Source organism: Silene latifolia, chromosome 7 (genome assembly GCF_048544455.1).
Source record: "Silene latifolia isolate original U9 population chromosome 7, ASM4854445v1, whole genome shotgun sequence".
In the NCBI taxonomy this organism is placed as follows: Eukaryota; Viridiplantae; Streptophyta; class Magnoliopsida; order Caryophyllales; family Caryophyllaceae; genus Silene; species Silene latifolia.
The window spans coordinates 127,171,712-127,195,380 of record NC_133532.1 but is presented as its reverse complement, the minus strand read 5'-3'; the positions used below and the strand labels follow the sequence as shown (position 1 = coordinate 127,195,380).

Here is a 23,669-nt window from a genome sequence, read left to right as displayed (position 1 = left end):
CTTTCTATGTGATTTACGGAGAATTTTGTTCCGGGACCTTGGAATCCCGAAAAACCGTGTATTTATACACTTCAATTTGAGCCGTTCGGGAGGTCGCACCGGACCCTGTTTCTTTTTCTCCCTGTTTTTCAATCACGCGTCCGAAACCTATTCGATTTCAGCCTCAAATAACGAGCATTAATAGATTTTTCACAATTATCCGTGGTTCGACCAATATGACCACTAGAGCATAATCAATAATTCAATTTGTTTTAGTTCCTTTTTTTTAAGGACACTTTCATATTTGCATAGATCGAGTCGAGTTACCACTAAAAAACGATTTAGTTAAATCTCGCGACGCTAACATGTAAGTCTGAGGGTGTAAAATCCCAATTTTATTTAATGTATTTTATTTTATTGTAATCAGTTAATGTAGGAGTTTATGTCATAAGCATGTTCAAACCGTCTTTAAAAACCATCATTAAAACCGTATTTACAAATCAGTTGAGATCTGACGTCGAGAAGAAACGCGGCAAAGATGCGCCTCTTCGAAGAGTCGCAGTACATGCTTCGCCTCTTCCTGAGGTTGCCGCTGCTTCTGCTCTTCTTCTTCTTCCTCGATCTTCTGCAACTTTTTCTATTTTCTTGTTCTTTCGTTTCACTTGTGATTTTCAGTATGTAATCATGTTCTAATCAATCCTTTTCAAATGATAATGTTTAATTCGACCTAAATCCCTTATAATCAATATTTTCGGGTTTTCGTCACAAATTCAAACCCGGGTTTAAGAGGCTCGATTTGTTCATATCAAGTCCCTTGAATTCGTCTTTGATACATGTTTTAATTCTGTTTTCGTCTTTGATTCATAATCCTTAATTTCCGCCTCTAATTTCCAATTCGTATATAAATCGTTTCTGGCATCGTAAATAATATCTAACTTATAATAATTCGTTTCAATCCGTTTTCATCCTCTTATAACAATATTATTATGTATGTAATCTGTTAATCACTTCTACTTGAGTCTAATATCAATAATCGGCCTTAAAATTACAAACGAACATTAACAACTCACGAGTATGACTTTCACAGTCAGAATCCAACTGGAGAACAGACGCAGGAAGTGATGCGCCTCTTCCGGGGACGCGCCAGATGTTGCGCCTGTTCCGAGTTGGCTTCTGCCTCTGAACTCTTCTCGTTTTGACGTAAGGTTTCTAACTAGGATTTTAATTAACTATTATTCTTACAGTTAGTCTTGCTGAAGACGGGTCGGAGCAAGTGACGAGTAATGTCACTCACAAAACGGATAGGAGAGGACAAGGTGGGGGCACCCCCATGTGCTTCCCTCTCTCCTCTATTTGGGTCATTTGTGAGAGGAAATGGTATCCGTCACTCCAAAGTAACGGATACGTGCCGAGATTTTGTGTTATTCTTATTATCGCCATAATTCGACATATTTTCCATGTAAATCATATTTTCCATATTCTCTATTTTATTACTTTATTTTTTATTTTTCCTAAATTATTTTTTTTTCCTTATTTTCCTTATGCAAATTGGATGTAAATCATTTGTAAAGTCTAGCGACATAAGTAGTCCAATGTTGTGCTTTGCAGAGCTAGCTCTCCTGGAAGAACTGTATTATGCAAATTGGACTATGGAAAACGAGCCACTCTTGGAAGTTCGCGGTTGTTGTGTCATGAAGGAAGTCAAGTCTGGTAAGTTCTGGGTTATGAAGTATTTAGTTTGAAATTTGACGAGTTTAAAGTTCTATTTCTCCAACAACTCTCCCTTCACTTTGAAAATGTTTATGTAGTAACTAAGTCTGATTTTATACACACTCAATTCGGTAGAGTATGCGGTATGTGCCTTGATCAGCTTATTCACCCAGGACCGGCGTATGGTTATTGTAGTATTGTTGGAGATGACTTCGCTGGAAAAGACTTCAAACACGTAGGCTGTGGCGTTTTTTGAGTCTAAAGACCATCTAAAATGTGTAATCTCAAATTTCATCACTTGCTGATTCTGTTTAAAAAAATATTGATTCAAGATGCAAAATTAGTGAGAAATTCTTTATGTTACTCTTTAAAGTATAATTTTAAATTCCGTAAAAATTATTTATCGTGTTACTACTTTGTACAATTAAAGAATGATGGCGATATTGAATGACTATTGATACCATGAGTAACTCTATAGCCAACTAAACTTGAAGCCTTTCTAGTATGTATGACATGCAAAATATTGCCTAAACTGTACAGGGCGCCTGAAGAGGTCGTCAGTACTTGCGCGCTGCATGATAGAGTTCCATATACTCGAGAGCTGGTCGATTCCAAGACCAATCTTGTTCCATCACACGCTTTCGTAATGAGTTGAGCCATTCCTTGGCATCATACCAACATGTTATAGCCCTGAATTCACATGGCAAGGTTGTGGTCGGAAAAGGTGGGAGTTTTGAAACAGCTTATAAAAGGTAGAAAAGAAAACGCGTATAGGAAAGGTAGGAGTTACTTATCAGTTAAGTCGTAAATCGATTAATTACCTATTGATAGCATAATCCACACCAGCTTGATCGGCCCCTTCAAAGTTGAAGCCGTTTGGTTCTAAACCTTGCGCCTTTGCTCTCTCGATGTCATGGTCCACGTCAAATACAGTATCATACAATCCTGTGATCACACAAGGAGATAGACACTTTCATGCACAATAGCTCCTAGAAAAACCCACATCTAACCGGTAGTGATGACCACATTAGTTCATCTACAACCGAGGATGCTTAGGAGATGTCTGGTAGCTAAGTTTGTAAAGTCATTGAGTTGGGTCGTTCAAAACCTATCCACATCAAAATACCCTTTGTGGCTCCTTTAACACAAACAAAAATAGCTAAGATGCTTCACAACATCAAAGAATGTTCTAAGCTTTTAACACCAAAGCCCGGTTACTAAGCATAGGGGAGGTGTTCATAAGCAAAGTGAACATATGACGGAAAACATGTAAAGGCGATGAGAACAGTCTCATAAAACGGTTGATGTACTTAAGATAGAGTTGATATATTTACTCTTTTTTTTTTTTTTAATTATTTTTTTGGTGTTGACCAGGAGTATCCCCTACCGACAGCTGGGGCAATCTCCTTCGGGGTACTGAAGGCAATTTAATGGGTTGACCCCTCCCAAGTTTGGTTAATTATTAACGAGAAACAAACCTACCTCCAGTTTTACGAACAACTGGTATCGCACCATATTTCATAGCGACAAGTTGTGTAAGGCCACATGGCTCAAATACCGAGGGAACAAGAATAAAATCAGCGCCTGCATATATCTACAATAACATCATAACAACACACTTAGTTTACAAGGACAACATATATGCTTTCACTAAATAAAGTGCCAATTAAAGAGTATGATTTGGAGTTAGTCTATGATTACCAGATGTGAAAGAGGTTCATCATAAGTCAAACAAAGGCGAGCACGGTCATGATGTATATTATGCAACTGGTTGCTAAGGTCGATAAATTCTCTTTGTATGCGTGGATCGGGAGCAGTACCCAGTAATACAATCTGCATATATGCACCAACTGTTAAAATGAACCAAGCACAATGGTAGCCCACTGAAGCTGAACAAACGCAATGAATTAGTCTAATATGTGAGATCAACCATTAACCATAAGTCATAACTTAACAGTAATCTTATATGAAACGGTAATCATGAGATCTTTCACATAATAGGCAATTATTTTTTCATTCCATCTTTTTCTGTTTCCCTTTTGTTAGTTTCTAGTGTTATATTCTAGTGTTATGTGCTCTGGGTCGCATTATCTTAATGTGGAACGGTCTCTCTGGAGACTTTTACATAACTAAATAAGGAAAACGTGTATTGAGATGGTCTCAAATGTGAAACCGTCTCACACAAGAGACACTGTGACAGCAAAAAAAGGGGATAAGTTACCTGTCCACCACGTTCTATGGTGCGCCAAATGGCATGCTTAATAAGATGGATTCCTTTCTGATGGGTTAAGCGTGTGATTATCCCGATTATTGGGAAATCACCCTTTTTTATGCTAAATCTTTGTTGTAAGGCTTCTTTGGCTGCTCTTTTGCCATCAACAAAATCTTCAGATGTGTAGGGTACCTGATATCACACACACCATCACATTCAGTTAGTATCATGAGAGACGATGCCATCGAATATCACGGAAAGGACAAGTTATGATATGAAAATGAAGCGCACTCAGTTTTCACCCTTTTTCCAAGGAAAATCACAGAATGAACTACTCACCGGTATGAACTTATCATTGTACGGATCCCATATATCAGGATCAATTCCATTCAATATACCGTGAAATTTGCCTAGGTGTGGAGCAATTGCAGGGTTTCCAGCAATCTCTTTTGAATATGTATTAGAAACCTGGTAATATATATATAATGATCGTTAGCAATAACCACTCGAACCATATTATATCATTCACTTGTCAAAAATGTCAGTTCGGTCCACTTTTAGTGCCTAATTCTCTCTTCTTTTTTTTAAGGCTAGCCATATACTGTCTTCGTTAGAGGTGAGATCAAGATAGAGCATGCTACATTAACAATGACATTTGTTCCGTGTAAGAATCAAAAATTTCAAGTCAAACCAACAAATCCACGCATGGGTATTGTCTACATAGCGCTTTTAGCGGTACTTGATATTAAGCAATTAACATAAAGACTTACTGTAGTAGCCTTGTCCGCATACGCCATTGCTCGTCCGATAAAATACGCTCCAAATTCAAGATTGTGAATAGTGAAGACAACTCGAGCATTCGTTAGACCATATTGTCCATAATGCTCTTTGTACAACCATGCCACTGGAGCACTTGTCCAATCATGGCAATGGATTATGTCCTGGCCGAATAAAAGAAACGTAATACACTAATAGAAGGGACAAAGAATGTGTTGCAGACTTGCAGGTATTGAAGAAGCTATTGTCCATGATTTTACGACAGTCCATCGTGTCATTTCATTTGTTCTGTTCTAGAGTGACAACTGTTGGTAAACTAATGTAAAAGGCTTGTTCAAGGATAGGAAAACCTTGTAAGCCATAAAAGGCAACCTACAGATCAAAGAGATAACAATGTAAACTTACAGGATGAAAGCCGCTCTGAAGAAGAAATTCAAGAGCAGCATGGCAGAAGAAACCAAATCTCTCGCCATCGTTTCTACCAATGTAGACAGAATTACTCTGGAAGAGTCTGCCAAAGAATAAAAGAGCATGAATTCTTATCAAAGCATATTCAAATACTACAAGTACTACAACATTTAAGCAGAAAGGACCAAAACTAAAATTCAAACAAATAAAAGTAAGCAATCATATTTTGAAGAAGTTAGACATTAAATCAATGAACCGTAGTGACTTGGGATAAAAGGGCCAGGATACGAGATACAGAATTACTTGGGAGATCAAGTAATGGCAGTAGATTATACCTAGTCTTTAAGAGTTTAAGATTGCAACATCTAGGCTGTAACCGAATTACAAGAATAAAAAAGAACGCGTGCAATGTGAACAAATGTTTAAATTTCACCTCAGACAGCGTTGACAGAGGTCTTCATCCCCACTAAACTAAAAGAATAAGAAAGCTCTAATATTTTCCCGCCTAAATGAATATTCCATATTTGGGCTTCATTATATCCTATCTACAATTGGGACAAACTGCTTAATTCCATATAATTCTATTCCAATTACATATTTATTGCCTACAACTGGGCCAATACTGATGATTAATTACATACAATAACTAACCTTACAAGATAAGAGCATTCATATATTGTTTTTACTTTTAAAACGAAAAAATTGCCAATAATATATATTTTTCTTACACTTTAATTTAATATCTATTTCTACTCTATACAACTTGAACATTTAAATTTTGTAATTTTGTAATTTTTTTTATTTAATATATACATAAATATATTTATTACAACACAGATACACACAAAATAGTTTCAGCAATTTTATATAGAGTAACAGTGTTGATCCTTCTTTTTCCTATCTCTTAATACAAAATATTACTAATATTAAGTTTTATTCTATACTAAAACTTCAAATGGTGTAAAATAAGTTAAATATAATTAGATAATAGTTAAATTCTCTAATATCCCTATCTAAAAAACCGCGTGTGCACGGGATTTATACTAGTTTTTACTACATGTTTAGAATCCTAAGCACTAGAACAAAAATAATGACGAGAAAAACTAAGCACAAATTCAGGATTTCAAATGCAATATCACAATTTGAGGGCCTAAGAGAGTTATTACCCATTTTGAGGCTCCAAAAAGTAGACAGAAAGGCCTTCCACCTTCCCAGACCATACTTTTATCTCAATACCACCCCATGGATAGCTCCTTTTGTAATGGAAGTCCTTCACCTGTTCCGATCCCATGCAAGAAACTCATAATTTGAATTGTTCAACTATACTGTTTTATTAAATTTAGTAAGAAATAGAAATCTAATAAAATGCATATATGATGATATGACTCAACCCAACTCAGAAAACGTGGCTTACATGGTCAAGGTTCAGGCAACCGTACTTTGGAAGGATTATATCAACGTGATGGTTCAGTTCTTGAATAGCGCGAGATAAGCTAGTGACTACATCTCCGAGTCCACCGACCTATAACAGATTTAAATTAGAAATACTTATGGGCAAAAACAACTGGAGCTTGAAACAACATATATAAATAATTACACAAGAATCGTCTTTTCTTGTTTTACGCATCTAGAAGACAGAAAATGCAAAGAAAAGGCATGGTTCTTTCAAATTGTTAATTTGAATGAAGAAAGATCGAGGCAGTTACTAAACTTCACTGATTTTCTAGAAAAAACAACTGTATCTACAGAAAAAGGAAACCAAAGGCAAATAACACAATTCTATATCGAAATTACTCTTTATGAGTTATCTAACTTCTCTTTTTCGATCTTGAACCAACCGTCTTGCAGCCTTTCACATCCCTAATATATCATTCAGCATCATTATTTAGTCTTATTCAACAAGATAATTGATCTGTCTGCTCTCTAGCTTATAGAAACTTAAGTCGCGACCAGCCTCTATAATAAGCAAAGCCTGAGCCTATATCCACAATGACTTGACACAGTAATAAAACAGCCAAAAACTAACCAAAAGTATTGTTACACTTCCCAGTTGGAAGTAGGTCAGAGAGCATTTTACCTTTGCAATAGGAGCCATTTCTACAGCAATATGCACAATATGCATCGGTGGCTCTTTGGCTATTCCTCCAAAAACAGGCACATGATAATCCATCCTACTTTTATTGTCAAAAATTCCACCGTCTTCCCTCTCAGAGAAAACAAAATCCATCATGTATGCATCTAATGGCACCTTGACTGCACCAACAACTTTGCATTAGAAAACATGAAGAGCTATAAATTATCTATAATGGTTATTTCGGAAAACCCAACCCAGCATGATGATGGACATCTAATTAATTGACTGCTTGACAGAATCACAAGTAAAGGGTCTGTTAGGCAAGCTAACTTGGAGAATTTAGTCCACGCTCAATTAAGCAGATTTCACCTATCAGCCATATAGTTCTACCATTAGCGGGATTGATTCAGGCTAACCAGTTGTCTTGACATGAGAACAGTTTTCGACAGGCACCATTTTCTGAGGGGGCAATGGACCTCCACGGTGGGTCCAGCGGTTAAAGGATCCTCTAAACCAAACATCTGGTTTTCCATTCAGAACTGTGTTAGAGGGATTGTAATACACTGTAACATATTGTCCTGCTTTAACATCGACAGGATCTGTGTAAACAATGTGTCTTTGAGAAAGCAAAAACGTCTTCAATGTTCGCTCTTTAATTTCAGCCTTCATTCGAGCAGTTTTTTCTGCCTGTAACATGTAAGCCATATTAAAGTCCAGATATGATAATCATAGCCACCAAACAACAACAACAACAACAACATTACCCCAGTGCCTCAATGGCTCCCGCAAATTGCGGGGTAAGGGGGGGTCGGATGTACGCAGCCTTACCCTTGTGTTAGCAACACAAAGAGGCTGTTTCCGAATGACCCAAGATGAAAATTGCGTCGAGAACTGCATCGAAGGACCGCCACTTCACAAAAGAAAGAAGCGCAGCCACTTTAGTGAGCCATTTTGAAGTGAGCCATGAATCAGTGCAATGCAAAAGCTGGGAGTTTTGGCTAATTTGTCGTTTGAAGAAGGCAGCACAGTAGCAACCACAAGAGCTTTCTTGTTTCTTTCTTAATCGTCGCCCAACTTTAGAAGAAAACAAACAAACAAAAAGAAGCCAGATTTTTTCCCTAATTGTCACCCAACTTCAAAAGAAATTAAAAAATCAGACAATGCTAGATTTCAAAACTATAGAACGTCAGCAAACCGAATGGGTTATATCAGGCATTACAACAATAGTTGGATAATGAGAAAAGCTTGAGGAGTCACCTTAACGCGTATAGCCTCCTCTCTAGATCTCCTCTCCTGCTGAAGTCTCTTGTATATTCGCTCTTCTTCCTCAACCCAGTAATGTTCGTCCGGAATAGATTTGGGAACAGTAGCATGAAAATCCTGACGGTTATTATTATCGTAGAGGGAAGCTTGCTGTGGTGGTCCATTAGCAAAGACCCAGTCTAACACAATTGCTTGATCGGGAACAATAACTACACAAAGATGAAATATATCAAAAACGTAAAACCCAACTACTTAGATCACAAGGCGCACTATGACCTACGAGCATAAGAAACGCCCAATACGAAAGTTTTTTATAAAAAGATTCTTGGCTTATCAATGGTAACTCGCAGGCGACCCTGATCCACGGCTTGAACATTTGAAGTAATTCTTTTACAAAAGTTAGAAAGATAGGTTCGAACTGCAACGTAGAGGAATGAAACCAAAGGATGGCACAAGAGAACAAGTTACAGTTGTACATGAGATTCAGTGAGGTGATAATACTCTAGCATTCACATTATATCCACCATTTCTGACGACTACAGGATTACGAGGTTAACCTAGAAACATTGCCACAATTAATACCATGAATACTACTGTTCTTTTTTTTTTTTAGACAACAAGAATATGCTCAAAAATCGCAGAAAGAGATGGTTAAAAAAACACAGGTAAGACTGCAGTATTTCAGTCAAGGAACAGTAACAAATAAACGACTGTACCTTCGGCATACCACCAATCAGCATTGTCTTCAGACTTTACAAGCCTTGAAACAACTGATAGCCCTTGTGCCCAACCATTATGACCCCCATGAACCCATAACTCATGGGCCTGAGTAAGAGGACCAGAGCTCTTGTTGTAAAAGAGACGAACAAAGTCACCGTCTTGAAAAGCACGGGGTTCAAAATACCAGACATTTTCCTTGGATGATATGGCATTTCTTACTAAACCTCTCAGCTGTTCTCTTCTTTGCTCCACTTGTACTTTTGCATGAGCTCGATCAGCTTCACTTGCAGCCTTCTCTTCCTTCATTCGCTTCTGCTCCTCTGCTTGTCTAACCCTCTCGGCTTCTACCTTGGCTAGTTTGTCGAGTTCTCTACGTTTCTCCTCAAGTAGGAGATCTTCAAAAGCAAACTTATCCATGCCCTCTTCGACAGTGATGTTAAAATCTTTCTTGTTATTATTGTCATAAACATCTTTCCCATTAAAGAATACAAAGTTTATTATATACGCCTCCCTTGGAACATGGATCCGACATGACCACCAATCGCCATTTAAATGGGACTTCTCCAATTTTATGGTGAATGATTTCCAGCGCCAATCATTAAAAGCCCCCATAATAATCACATCTGGTTCATTATCCAAGGATGATAAGTTTCGATTAAGGAACACTTCTATCTCTTCATCAGGCTTCACTATCTCAGGATAGATGAACATCTTATCACCTTTTGAGAACTTCACCTCAGCCAATTGCTCGATTGCTTGTTTTTTTATAAGTGCTTCCCTTTCCAGCTCTAGTTTCCGCAAAGATTCTTCCCTTTCTTTCTCCATCTCCAGTTTCCGCAGAGATTCTTTTCTTTCTTTTTCCATCTCCAGTTTCCGCAACGATTCTTCCCTTTCTTTCTCCATCTCCAGTTTTCGCAAAGTTTCACCCATGTCCATCTTCAGAACACTATCATCAGCTTCGGGACATTCTTCCGAAGGTGCAAAATTCTCTTGAGTTAAATCTGGCACTTCCATCTCATGCCTGGAAATAGTATCCGAACTTGTTACTGATCCCATCACTCCAGTTGCAGTGACATTTGTGTCAGATTCCATGCTTTGACACTTTACCAAAGGAAATTTTTTGCGGATGCTAATAATGTCCTTCACTTTTCTGTCATAAGGTGTTATAGCAAAAACCCTTCTATCCAAGGCCAACGCAGTAGTTATTGTTCCATAACTGCCAGCTTCAGCGTTTTGATAGCTCACCATTACCGGACTTTCTTGAAAAGTAGCTACACCTTCCGATTCCATCTCATCACTAGTACTAGTTATCGTATAAGAAGGCCCAGTTTCGGACTTTTCTTGATTTACCAAATCTAAATTCTCTTCATATATCGAGGAGTCTTCTTTCTCATTAATGATTTCATGATCTTCTAGATCTGTTGTTTCTGACCCTAAAGCTTCAAATTTTGAAACAGTAGAATTTGCTTCATCACGCGATAAATCTGCAGCTTCTAGTCCAAACTTATCATATACAGTATGAAGACCGCTTTTCCCTTCTTCTATAAACTCTGACTTATTATATACAGTATCATTACTGCTTTTCCTTTCTTCGATAAACCCTCTTACACTTTCAAGTTCCTTCAACAATTTTGTGCAGGAAAGCGAGACTGATTTCTTTGCCATGGATGATTCTCCAACCTTTTTTTTAGTTCCACCGAGATCTTCCCTTTGTTCTTCAATTCTATTTACTTGAGAGGCCATCGAAGAGTCTTCTTTCTCATTATTGATTTCATGATCTTCTAGATCTGTTGTTTCTGACCCTAAAGCTTCAAATTTTGAAACAGTAGAATTTGCTTCATCACGCGATAAATCTGCAGCTTCTAGTCCAAACGTATCATGTACAGTATGAAGACCGCTTTTCCCTTCTTCTATAAACTCTGACTTATTATATACATTATCATTACTGCTTTTCCCTTCTTCGATAAACCCTCTTACACTTTCAAGTTCCTTCAACAATTTTGTGCAGGAAAGCGAGACTGATTTCTTTGCCATGGATGATTCTCCAACCTCTTTTTTAGTTCCACCGAGATCTTCCCTTTCTTCTTCAATTCTATTTACTTGAGAGGCCATCGAGGAGTCTTCTTTCTCATTATTGATTTCGTGATCTTCTAAATCTGTTGTTTCTGACCCTAAAGCTTCAAATTTTGAAACCGTAGAATTTGCTTCATCACACGATAAATCTGCAGCTTCTAGTCCAAATGTATCATATACAGTATGAAGACCGCTTTTCCCTTCTTCTATAAACTCTGACTTATTATATACAGTATCATTACTGCTTTTCCCTTCTTCGATAAACCCTCTTACACTTTCAAGTTCCTTCAACAATTTTGTGCAGGAAAGCGAGACTGATTTCTTTGCCATGGATGATTCTCCAACCTTTTTTTTAGTTCCACCGAGATCTTCCCTTTCTTCTTCAATTCTACTTACTTGAGAGGCCTCTGATACTTCTCTATCATCAGAGGTGCCGGGAGGTGGATTAACTGAAGTAATGCTGTCTTCGTCATTTCTTCCATCTTTCTTCCGAGAGCCTGTTCCAATTGGTGCCTTTGGAACAAATCCTCTGGGAGCCGGGTCTTTCGACCTGGAGGTTGACCATCTTTTAGATTTTTTCCTTGAAAAGCCTGATGATTCGAACAAGAAATGCTGAATTCATCAGAGGATAAGAAAAGAAGGCGGCAAAAATTATTATGAAACAATGAGGAGGCACTAACCTCCAGCGGCCAAAAATGGGCGAAAAATCCCATTAGTTGGATATTTTAGATGACAAGGGTATGACTGAAACAAAAAAAGATAGAATGAGCAGAAAGCTAATGATGATAGAGAAGTAAGAAACCGATACTGGCAAGGTAATTATATAATAACTCAAAATACCACATCAGAGTGGCGCCAAAGTGTCCTACTTTTGTGTAGCCAGAAGCCCAAAACAAAGGTATAGTCTAAGCTATATGCAAAAACTCACTTGTTCTTTCGACAATGGTAGAAATGAGAACCACCATAAGAATAAATACATTATCCCTATTCTCGACTAAAATTGAAAATCTTTTCTCTGTTATAATCATCCAGCAACAAAGTTCTCATAGCCAAATCAAAACAACAACAAAAAATGCCGCCAATAAGAAGGGGACATAATATAACGAAAATCCACAAGAATTGACGGCAAATTGGGAAAATATAAAACATATACATCAGCAGCACATAAAAGTATGAAATTGCACAGGTTTAATTTCACTGTTAAAGCAAGAAACACAGATATTTTACACACAGCACACACTGGGTATAACACTGTCAGTTGAAAAATAAGCAACAATTTGCTACATCTGAGACAATCCACAAGAAATTCCACAACATAAGGAAACCATCAAACCTACACTACAACACGAACACACACGAGCAACGACTCAAACCTCCACTGGAGCCTGACACCATTTTAATGAGGTAACTCAAGTACTCAACCACACTCCCTGCCCTCAAACATTCCGTGTGAAATGAAAATCAGAAAAGAACACCAAACGCGGATCATTTCAGACATAAAAAATCAACTTGAGGTAGATTTCATCCATGTGAATGAGTAGTATACTAGAATAACTTATGAGCTAGTTTAAATTAGACTACTAAAACCCCTCAGCACTTAGATCCGGTGAGCAGTTGGGATTTGACCTGACCACAGGTTTCGCAACCCTAAGAATGTGGCAGTGTTAAAAACTTAAAACTTGAAGAGAGCTATACCTCCCTTGAGATCCTATCCGGCACAAATCCAGTCTAAACAAGATAACCAAATCATAATTCTGGACATTTGTAATTGTGTCCAACCCCCTCGAGTTGGTTTGAAAGGCAATGGCTTCAACTGATCTAAGGCCGTGTCAAAAATCAAGAAACATCTCAAATTGAGCTAATTAACAACATTTGGCGTGCCTAAATTAAACTGCTAAAGTACAGTCATAAAATTACAAAATTGAACAAGTTCAAGTTTCATAGCATAAGCATTACGACAATTACTTAGAACACCAAACTATTGACACCCACATATAAATAATACATCAAACTACAAAGCACAAAATTACTTAAGAACACCAACAATGCTCTAAAACATATACAATTTCCGTCTCAATCATTTGTTTACCTTTTTGTGACGGGTATTTTTTAATCAAACGTAAACAAATGATTTAGACGCGATACAATACAATGCTAAAAAATGTACAGAAATTGAAGGAAAGACATTTACTTTAGATAATCTTGTAGGAGAATTATACATGAAAAAGCCAGAAATTTGGTTAAAATTCATTTGGGCATTTTGTCTAACACTTGGCATGCAAAAACCTTGATTTTTAATTTGCAAAGGAATTTCCATGGCTTCCAAAGTTCATTACTTTTTAATCAATCAGGCATTAAATTGATCGATAAAAATCACCCAATTTAGAAAAAATGCAGATAATTATGATAAATTGACAAGTAATTAAGGGGAATTTGAGTTTCACAAGATTTGAAGACAAGAGAGTAGTACAAGAGTATAACCTAAAATTGGGTAGTAGTTGCCCATGGTTGTCGTATTCTTCTTGCTCAGTGGATGTATCAGTCATTTCCTTTGAATTTCTGTCGTCCATTGTTAACACTAATAGTAGCAGTACACACACTGTTTTATTCCCAAGTTTTTTAGGCAATTCTGCATGCTCAAGCAAACTCCCGTCTACAATTCACACCATTTTACATTTCACTAGCGGGTGTATCCGGGTCCGGTCACAAGTTTGTGACGTCAAATATCACCCACATGGGTGGATGTAGAGTGTAGGCCTGGTAAATTGGTCAATCGGGTCGGGTTTGGATCGGGTCAGTTCGGATTGGGTTAGTGATTTCGGGGGGGCCGGGTCGGGTCATTTCGGGTTTTTGGGTCTGTTTCTGGTCAAGCTGGTCGGGTTATTTTGGGCCGGGTCATTTTCTGGTCAATGAATAAGAGAGAGAGTCTTTTGGTTCAATTAGAGTTATGTTTTGTCGGTCATTTTCGGGTTGGGTGGTTTCGGATCGGGTCACTTTTGGGTCGGGTCAATTACAGGTCAAAAAACTCGGGTCATGTTCGGGTAGGGTTTTCGGGTGATGTAGTTCGGGTCTCGGGTCGGGTTGCTTTTGCCAGGTTTAGGTGGATGAGACAAAAATCAGAATGCGGAGTTACAAATGATTTCATTCTCTAACCGGACGAGCGCCTGTGTCAAAAATGTAACTACAACCTTCAAGAATGTCATTCTCTAACCGGACGAGCACCTGTGTTAGCCCTTAAGGCCCTGTTTTTTTTTTTACTTAAAGTCACTCTCTTCCCTTTAAATTCAGCTCAACTCCTATAAGTTCAGTTAACTCTTATAAGTTCAGTTCAGAAAAGTTTAATTCAATTCAAACCCATTTTTCTATAAATTCGGCTTTTATAAATTCGATTTAGCTCCTATAAGATCAGTTCAACTCCTATGGAATATTTATTTTAACAAAATTAAACCAAAAAATCAGGGCCTAACTCTACCATTGAGTATTTGTGAATAAACTATTCTTGTTGCTTAGTTGAATTGGACATATTTAGAAAGTTGGAATTCTATATCTTACTCTCCCATTCATAATGCCCAAGGATAGTGATAGGGCGTCACCGGGTGACGCCCAAATTGGGTGCCACCCTCTCACAACAATTGTTTATTGAAGGGGTCCCCACTCACCCCATGTGAGAGGGTGGCGCCCAAATTGGGTGTCACCCGGTGGCGCCATTTCATTTTCCAACATTAAAATCAACCAAGTCCAATTGCCCAAAGGCAGAACTTGGACCTTCTTCTCAAATGGTCCAACCGGAGTCCGGACCCTAGTGCTTACGGGCTACGGCTACCTTAAATTGCGGGATAAGGACATCGAATATATGCAACTTTACCTTAGCTTGCCTATACCAAAGTTGGCAACAAAATTATCTCATATTCTCATGCTTATTGTTGATTTATTATTTTTCCATGCTTAAGTGCACATCAACTTTGCTCTAGTTGAAATGTGCCTTGGACACTCGCTACCTTAACGACAAATCCTGACTCTGCCGTACTGCTCTCTACTAATTGTAATGTTTTTACTGTCAAATAATCGATGCATGACATTATTTGATTGGTACAAGTTCAATGAGATAATGAACTATTGAACTTGCCTCCTTTAGTTGCTTTTACTGGCATTTGGTGCCATTTGCCAAGGCCTACTTAAGCTCAAAGCAATAGAAGTCGACAATGTAAAAACCCTGAAATTTTATCTCAAAGTTTTTTTTTTTTTTTTTTTTGATGACGAGGGGGTTGAATCCCCTCGGGCCCATGCATTCCCGCACCACCACATGGACCATGTAAGCCACCTCCTTCGGGGGCTGCAGTGGCCAAGTGATCATCGCCCCAGCTGGTAGTCGAACCCGGGACCTCTCAACTCCTGCACTTCTGCAATTAACTTTTATCTCAAAGTTAATTGGTCGTTATATGAACTGTGATACCAGTGGTGGATTGGGGGGGGGGGGGGGTGCTAGCAGGACGCTCGCCCCCACTGGCAGTTGGGAATTTCGAAATTTTTAGTTAAAATTTTCTAACTTTTTTCGAGTTTCCCTTAAACAAATACACATTCACCTCGCTGAGATTTTTTGCCCCCGTGTTCAATTCCTGGCTCCGCCCCTGTGTGGTACCTTTTGTTGTTCTACTGCGTAACATAAGTAACAATAACGTCTTTCCGCACTTGAAACCGTCTCATATGAAAAACTAGTGATATACTAAAACTATTACTAAAAAATATCTTGTATATAGCCAAAAATTTAGTGATTAAGTGATTGCTTAAGCAGACAAGAGCCCAAGAGTTATGCATTATCAAGTTCCTAGAGGTACTTTCTAATAGTAGAATAAACACTACTAGCATTAAATAATTGTTTACAAAATTAATGAACATAAACTTCATCCACCCATCTGTTAACTTGTTCAGCAGTCCATGAACAATAAAGTTCTGACTCCCAAAACAAGCAAAGACTAAATATATCATAGTGGGGCTATAATAATAATAATTTGTAAGAGTTGGTCTTGCTTCAGATATGAGTCATTTTGATCTGAAGTAATAAGACGCGATTTTGTAATCATTTTTCAGCTAAATATAATCACTATTGAAAAACAAGTTATCATAAGCTGAAACACTGGTTGTACTATTGTGGTTACATTTAACCATAAAATGGTCACATATGTCCGTCTGAAACTTCAGACCAAAAATACACAAAATCTCATTATAGACGGCACATATCCGTCTATAACTAAAGACGGGTCAAATACAATACCACATTCCTAATAGGACAAGTAATAAGTGAGGTGATGGGGGCAAAAAATGTCACCATTCTCAAGCTATTTAACATGTCTTTAGCTATAGATTGATATATTCGTCTATAGTCAGACTATCTGCCAAAAATAAACGAATGAGACAAGAAATTGTAGATTTGTAAATGCATAAATTGTTGAAATTAAGGGTTCAAATGTCAAAACTATAGGACTTTTTGGTCAATTAAAAATAATTTTTACATTTTACGTATTCACTCGTTACGACTTACGAGTAAGGTTTACACTTTTCTTTTCAAATCATCTTATAACGACAAGGTTCATACTCTAAGTCATTTTATAATTATAATTTGCGGACTTGTTATCGTGTTATGCGAGTATCTGTCATCTCCCATTAATTACGTACCAAAAAAATTACTTCTTCCTAGATTTATTTGTAGTATAATATCATTGTCAAATTTAGAGTCGAACAATTAAAAATTCATTTGTTTTTAAAGAGATCCGAGCTAAATCTGAAGGTTTTTGTAAATCTTTTTCAAAGTGATTATACGATATACATTTCATGGTTTTTCTCGAAAACAAAACTTAAAATTATTTCATTGTAACTAGTGTAAATCCCGTGCATATATAAATACACGGGTTTTTTAGATCGTGATGTTAGAAAACTTAGCAAATAAAGATGATAGAATTTAAAGCGAATTTAAATATTTACACACTATAAATGTGGAAACATATACTTTAGCTAATGAATTCCTTACATTACTTTTGACGCAAAGAGTAATAAGAATACGAGGCAGAACATGCCGTAAAAAGTAAATCGTACAAAAAGTTAAAAAGCAACTTATGTATGTGAAAGATTGTCAACTTATACATGTTTAAACGTAAGGTAAAGAAGTAATTAATCATTCATATAAGAAAAACGTAACGAAATGATCGAGACTGAGTTTAAGCTGATGGTTAGAGTCTCAAGATTGGTGTTCTTTGGGCTTGAAGTGTGCATGAATGCAAATAATGGCCTCCTCATACCTAGTGCTAATATTCCACTTTAGAATTGTGGGAGGTGGGATTCGAACCCGCAACTTTTTGGTCACGTACTCTGGCTCTAATACCATGTCAAGAAACCATCCTAACTAAAAGCTTAAGTTAATAGTTGAAGTTTCAAGATCGGTTTTATACTCTAACGAAAAATATTGATGGCAAGCAAGTGGCCCATTCTCCCCATGCAACCTTATCAATAATTTCACTCCTTACAAATTGCCATTATTTAAGGAAGGGTAGAGTTGTGTACCAAAAACAAAGTCACTTCTCACTAGTGTAACAAAAAATGGTATCCAAAGTTTTAATATTTTTCTTCATTGTTGTATTATGTTACTCAAAATCAATAGTAAATGCTGAAAATGATGAAGAAAAAACAGTTGGGCTTGTTATGAATTACTACAAGGATTCTTGTCCTCAAGCTGAAGACATCATTAGAGAGCAAGTTAAGCTTCTTTACAAACGCCATAAGAATACTGCTTTCTCTTGGCTTAGGAACATCTTCCATGACTGTGCTGTTGAGGTAATAATAATGTAGCTAAATCTCGATAAAGTCATGAGACATGGTACTCATATATATCCTGGTTTAAAACCCGTCACTTATTTTACATGTATGTATGATCACCTATGTATATGTTTGAAAATGTATTGTCTGAATCTGTTTGTCTTTTTGTGTTGCTAATATAAGGGTAAAATTACGAGGGATGGTATTCATATCCTCGTTTAAAACCTGAAGAGTTTAGGATTCAAGTACCTAATAAGAGGGGAGGGGGTGAATTAGGTACTATTTTAAAAAATTTCAACTTAGTCTTTATTGAATTAAAGCAAGTTGATTGATAATGTGAAGAACAAAAGGATACATCAAGTAATATTGATTCATTAAGAGTGTATCACGATGTTTAAGAAGATTGCAGTAAGGAAACGGTTGATCTGACTGTTGCTTGTATGTCTTAGCTCATAAGAGAAGGCTACTGACCTAAAGCAACAGCGACTGTTGTTAAATAAAACGTGGATTAACAATCGAGTAATAAAAATGCAGCGGAAATTAAAGTAACAAAGATTAACACGATGCTTTTGAATTGGTTCGGCCAACTCCTAAAGGGTAAAATCACGAGGGATGGTATTCATATCCTGGTTTAAAACCCATCAATAGAAAGTAGAAACTAGGGATGTCTCATAAATCCCTTCATTTAGGTTACATGAATGTATGCTCTTTGGGTTGCTGACATAAGGGTAAGACTGCATAGATAGACTTGACCCCCTTATCTCGCAGTTTGCGGGAGCCAGTCAGGCACTGAGATAATGTTGTTTCTTTGTACAAACCCTACATGAATAAGATTTACGAGTCGATTGATTAAGCACATTATCAAATTTGTATATATAATGATGTTTTTGTTTGATTAATTTTTGGCAGTCATGTGATGCATCATTGCTCTTGGACTCGACAAGGCGAATGATGTCGGAGAAGGAGATGGACAGGAGTTTTGGACTAAGGAACTTTAGGTACATTGAGACCATTAAGGAAGCTGTGGAGAGGGAGTGTGCTGGTGTTGTTTCCTGTGCTGATATCCTTGTTTTATCTGCTAGAGATGGTATCCAACAGGTAATAGACTCTAAAACTCGGAAACAGCCTCTTTATGTTACTAACGTCAGACCTCCTTACCCTCAAATTTGCGAGAGCCCTTAGGCACTGGGGTAATCCTGTTACAGGCCATTTCGATCTAAGCCAGTATATCAAAAAATGAGTAAATATGACCTAAACCTTTTAATCAAGTGTAAACAAATGACTGTGACGGGAAATTACATATGACTGTACGTCTGTACGAGTATTAATATTTTTGAGTGTTATCCCAGCTTGGAGGACCATACATTCCCCTAAAGACAGGAAGAAGGGATGGAAGGAAGGCAAGAGCAGAAATATTGGAACAATACTTGCCTGACCACAATGAGAGCATGAGTATGGTACTTGACAGGTTTAAGGCCATTGGTGTTGACACCAAGGGAGTTGTTGCTTTGCTAGGTAATTTACATTTACATATAGACTTCTGTAAAACGGTTTTACACAAGATTAACTCTTTACATTTCTCATAATAACATGAAAACTAGTTAAAAAAAACTAGCAACAATTGTACATGCACTAATCAAGGCCATTGCGGAATATCATATATTCAGCATGTGTCTCAAAGACTCTCGTCTATGTTTAGTGAAGTCGTGAAGGAAAAAGAATTTGACTACATATAAGATTAAAAATATGGATTACATTGTTTTGCCTTTTGATATCAAGAAGTTAAATACACTAGTTCATGATTAGAGTTCAAAATTTCTCACATATTTTAAAATTTTCTTTCCACTTTTAATATGGCTTTTACACATAAAAGCTACTCCAATTGGGGATTGCGAAACGTCGTCGACGTTTTGTAACGAATCGTCGACATTTAAAAAAAAAAGACTATCACTACCCTTGCACACTCTTTCCCTCCTATATCCTCTCCCAAATTCTCCCAAATAACATTATTAAAAAAAAAATTGTTAATCGAAATCAATTACAAATGACGAACCATCGAAATCAATGGCGAACGAGGAATCATCGGTAAATTAAGTAACTAATAATATATTGAATTGTAAATTTTTTTAACGAATTGTCTACACTTTTCATGACATTGCCGTGTAATTGTTTAGAATCCGCATTGCATATTTAAGTCATCCCTACCAAATTCTCCTAATAACATTTTTTTTTAAAAAAAAAAAACAATTTAAATACCAAAATTATGGTGAATAACAAATTTTAAAGACCGCACCATGGACGGACATTGAATATGAAAGTCCAATCCATGGTAGGACGTTGACATTCAACGTTTAACACCAAACCAAATGTTGAATACCAACATTTCCACCACGACGAACGTTGACATCCAACGTCCCTCTCCCAATGCAACGCCAGAATTCAACATCTCAACCAAAATAGACGTTGAACTTCAACGTCTCTAGCCCACCGCAACGTTGAAATTCAACGTTTCCCTCCCTCCTCAACGCCAATCTTCAACGTTCGTCTCGGTTCCAAACGTTGAACTCCAACGTTGTAAACCCACTGCAGCCTTCCCCCAACGAACAATAACAATAAACCCCAAAAACAACAATCAGTGAGCAACGACAACAACAATAAAAATGAATTCGACAACAATATACTCTATTAAAATTATCCAATTGAATTTATACAAACTAATTCTTATACTAATTCAAATAATAAAAATAATAAACAAAATAATTTGACGTGTATTACTTTCTTTTGAATGAAATTGAGGAAGGGGAAAGATATATGGTGGTGCTGCGGTGGTCGGTGGTGTATTCGTTGGTGGTGCTGCGGGGTGGTGATGCTGCGGGGTGGTGGTTGTCGGTTGAAGGGAAAGTGAGGGAGAGTAGAGTGAGTGAAAGAGAGGGTAAGAAGGAAAGAGAAGCGTAGTTGGCGAGTGCGATGGACCGACGGTGTGATGCGGTTGTCAGCGGCAGCAGTCCGGTGGGTGTGGCAAATATTGGCAATGTTGGTGAGGTTGAACGTTGAAGGGGGAGAGTGGTTGAAGGGGGAGGGTGAAAAAGATGATATGTTTAGGGGTGTGCAAGGGTAAGTGACGTCTTTTTTATGAAAAACGTCGATGATTTGTTATAAAACGTCGACGACGTTTTGCAAGCCGGCTCCAATTCTATCCGCTAAAGTTAATATGTGTGGTGTATGTGGTTGTCACATGATTCATGGATCTTGCAATTTAATTTACACAACTTGTCATGGACCGTCACAGGCTTGTGACGTCTCACAATCCCCTTTCTTTTTAACTTTATATACTCAGTAAATTAGATATGAGTCATCATAAGTTTGTGACCGTCGCAAATCTCTAGGATTTACAATGGAGATACCATGTCAAAACTTCAAGCATTCTTAAATTGTTTATTCTTCTTTAATCCTCTCAAGTTTTACTTTTTTATCTTACAAGTTTTACTTTTCTTTTTGTCTTTCAAGTGTTATTTCTTTGTTCTTTTGTAACACTAGACAAGTTTTCTTTGTTGAGTCACTATCAAATTTCCAATTATATTTACAATAAGACCCTACCATATTGGCATATTGCATCATTTATATTTGCATAAAGGTCCACTTAACTAATTTTAACTAAAGTACTCAACTTTTCCTAGTCATAATTCACAGAGTTTAGACATTTAATGAGTCTCAAATCTAACAATTGGTCTCCCTTGTGACGGGTTACCATTTGTGGCGGATTTTTTGTGAGTTAAAATGGTAACAAAATGGGTTAGTGGAGAAAGGGGACCACATAAATAGTGTTGCAGAGAGAGAAAAAGTGGGTACTTTGTGAGGTAAAATGATATCCGTCACTCAAGAGTGACGGATATGTGCCGTCACAAATGAGATTTTGTGCAAATCTAATCACTAATCACTAATACTAATTGAATTATGAGTACTTACTAAGCTCGGTCGAGATCGCAAAATTTTTCTATGAAATGGTCTCACAATACCTTATACGGAATATAAAGAGAATATAAAGAGACCTCTTACGTATTTTTAGCTGACGTTTTAATCCCCGACTAAGGTCTTTTAATTTTGCGAGTAATAATTTAGATTAATGTTGAATTTAACCTTTGGCAGGAGCACACAGTGTGGGAAGAACCCATTGTACAAAAATAGTCCACAGGTTGTACCCGGAAGTCGACCCGGAAATAAACCCGGACCACGTGCCACATATGCTAAAGAAATGCCATGACCCGATACCCGACCCGAAGTCGGTTCAATATGTGAGAAATGACAGAGGTACCCCTATGATATTGGACAACAACTATTACAGAAACATATTGGACAACAAAGGGTTGTTAATAGTGGACCACCAACTAGCAAATGACAAGAGAACAAGGCCTTTTGTGATCAAGATGGCAAAGAACCAAGAATACTTTTTCAAAGAATTCTCAAGGGCAATTACCATTTTGTCTGAGAATAATCCCTTAATTGGTGATAAGGGTGAAATTAGGAAGCAATGCAATCTTGTTAACAAGCTCCACTAGATGGTCGGGGTTTACCAGTATGCACCTGGTAAAAAGGTAGCGACTATATGTTATGTAATGTGTTCACGTATGGTCGGGGTTTACCAGTATGCACCTGGTAAAAAGGTAGCGACTATATGTTATGTAATGTGTTCACGTATGGTCGGGGTTTATCACTATGCACCTGGTAAAAAGGTAGTGACTCCCTTATGTAATGTGTTCATGTATGGTCGAGGGTTATCAGTATGCACCTGGTAAAAAGGTAGCGACGTTATGTTATGTAATGTGTGAGGAACTCTTTGTTAATGGTTAGAATAAGACTTTAGTTTGTAAGTTCATAGTGGTATAGGCATGGGTAGTGACCTAAATGATTGTGTATGCCATCATGAAAATGTAGGTTTCCCTTTCAATAATGTACTCTTGCTTTTAAGTTTTAACTCCATGTGATAAGGTAGAGAGGTGGGCATGTAGTGTATCATGTATGGTATGGGTTGGTGTTTAATGGATATTTAAGTGTTGTATCATGAATGCCATTCTTTCTTCAGCTAGTCTTGATAGCTAAAGACGAGTTAAATAGTTTGAAAGTTGTGATATTTTTTTGCCCCCACCACCCCCATTTTTTGCTTATCCTATTAGGAATGTGTTATTGTATTTGGCTCGTCTTTAATTATAGACGGATATATACCGTCTATAACAGTTCATAGACTATACATCTGAGGTAGTACCTCTTATTGTTTATTTTCTGAGTTTTCTTTTAAAGTTTTTGAGTTCTGCTTTAGTATAAAATTTTTGAGCATATTTACTAAAACATTACACTAAAAAAATATAATATTGCTCAAAAACTATATTTATAAATGATAATGTCTTTCAAAAAATGTGTATATCTTTCCAGCTACTGTGTGGGCGACTTACCTCCGGATGCGTAATCCTTTTTCTACCGTCCATAATAAGATTTTGTGTTCTTTCTTTATTTTTTGTTACTAGGAAAAAAAGGCAGCCATAAATTCACGGACAAACTATCCTGGGACAAAAAAAAAAAAAAAAAAAAAAAAAAAGTACCCTTAAATTCCCTTAACCAACTAAAGCAATGACAAGGGCAATATGGAGCAAC

At 37.1% G+C, this 23,669-nt stretch overlaps 2 protein-coding genes across 4 annotated transcripts; one reads left to right on the top strand and one right to left on the bottom strand.

Moving 5' to 3' along the window:
- Window positions 1-2,025: 2,025 nt before the first annotated feature.
- Window positions 2,026-13,899, bottom strand: LOC141593078 (starch synthase 3, chloroplastic/amyloplastic-like). Of its 3 annotated transcripts, none has more exons than XM_074414029.1 (16): window positions 13,698-13,899; window positions 11,897-11,960; window positions 9,140-11,806; window positions 8,418-8,632; window positions 7,577-7,847; window positions 7,164-7,339; window positions 6,501-6,608; window positions 6,253-6,362; window positions 5,084-5,189; window positions 4,672-4,842; window positions 4,241-4,369; window positions 3,911-4,093; window positions 3,391-3,522; window positions 3,172-3,283; window positions 2,511-2,634; window positions 2,026-2,379 (listed from the first exon to the last, which is right to left on the bottom strand). In XM_074414029.1, the coding sequence occupies exons 3-16, from the start codon at window positions 11,544-11,546 to the stop codon at window positions 2,247-2,249; spliced, it is 4,377 nt and encodes a 1,458-aa protein (XP_074270130.1). In that variant the 5' UTR covers window positions 11,547-11,806; window positions 11,897-11,960; window positions 13,698-13,899; the 3' UTR covers window positions 2,026-2,246. The 3 variants fall into 3 exon arrangements, with proteins under 3 accessions (XP_074270130.1, XP_074270128.1, XP_074270129.1); XM_074414027.1 differs by lacking the exon at window positions 13,698-13,899 and adding an exon at window positions 13,408-13,661; XM_074414028.1 differs by lacking the exon at window positions 11,897-11,960 and having other exon boundaries at window positions 13,698-13,808.
- Window positions 13,900-17,684: 3,785 nt separating this feature from the next.
- Window positions 17,685-22,995, top strand: LOC141593077 (peroxidase 42). Its single transcript, XM_074414026.1, has 4 exons — window positions 17,685-18,041; window positions 18,933-19,121; window positions 19,373-19,538; window positions 22,170-22,995. The coding sequence occupies exons 1-4, from the start codon at window positions 17,808-17,810 to the stop codon at window positions 22,577-22,579; spliced, it is 999 nt and encodes a 332-aa protein (XP_074270127.1). The 5' UTR covers window positions 17,685-17,807; the 3' UTR covers window positions 22,580-22,995.
- The last annotated feature ends 674 nt before the right edge of the window (window positions 22,996-23,669 follow it).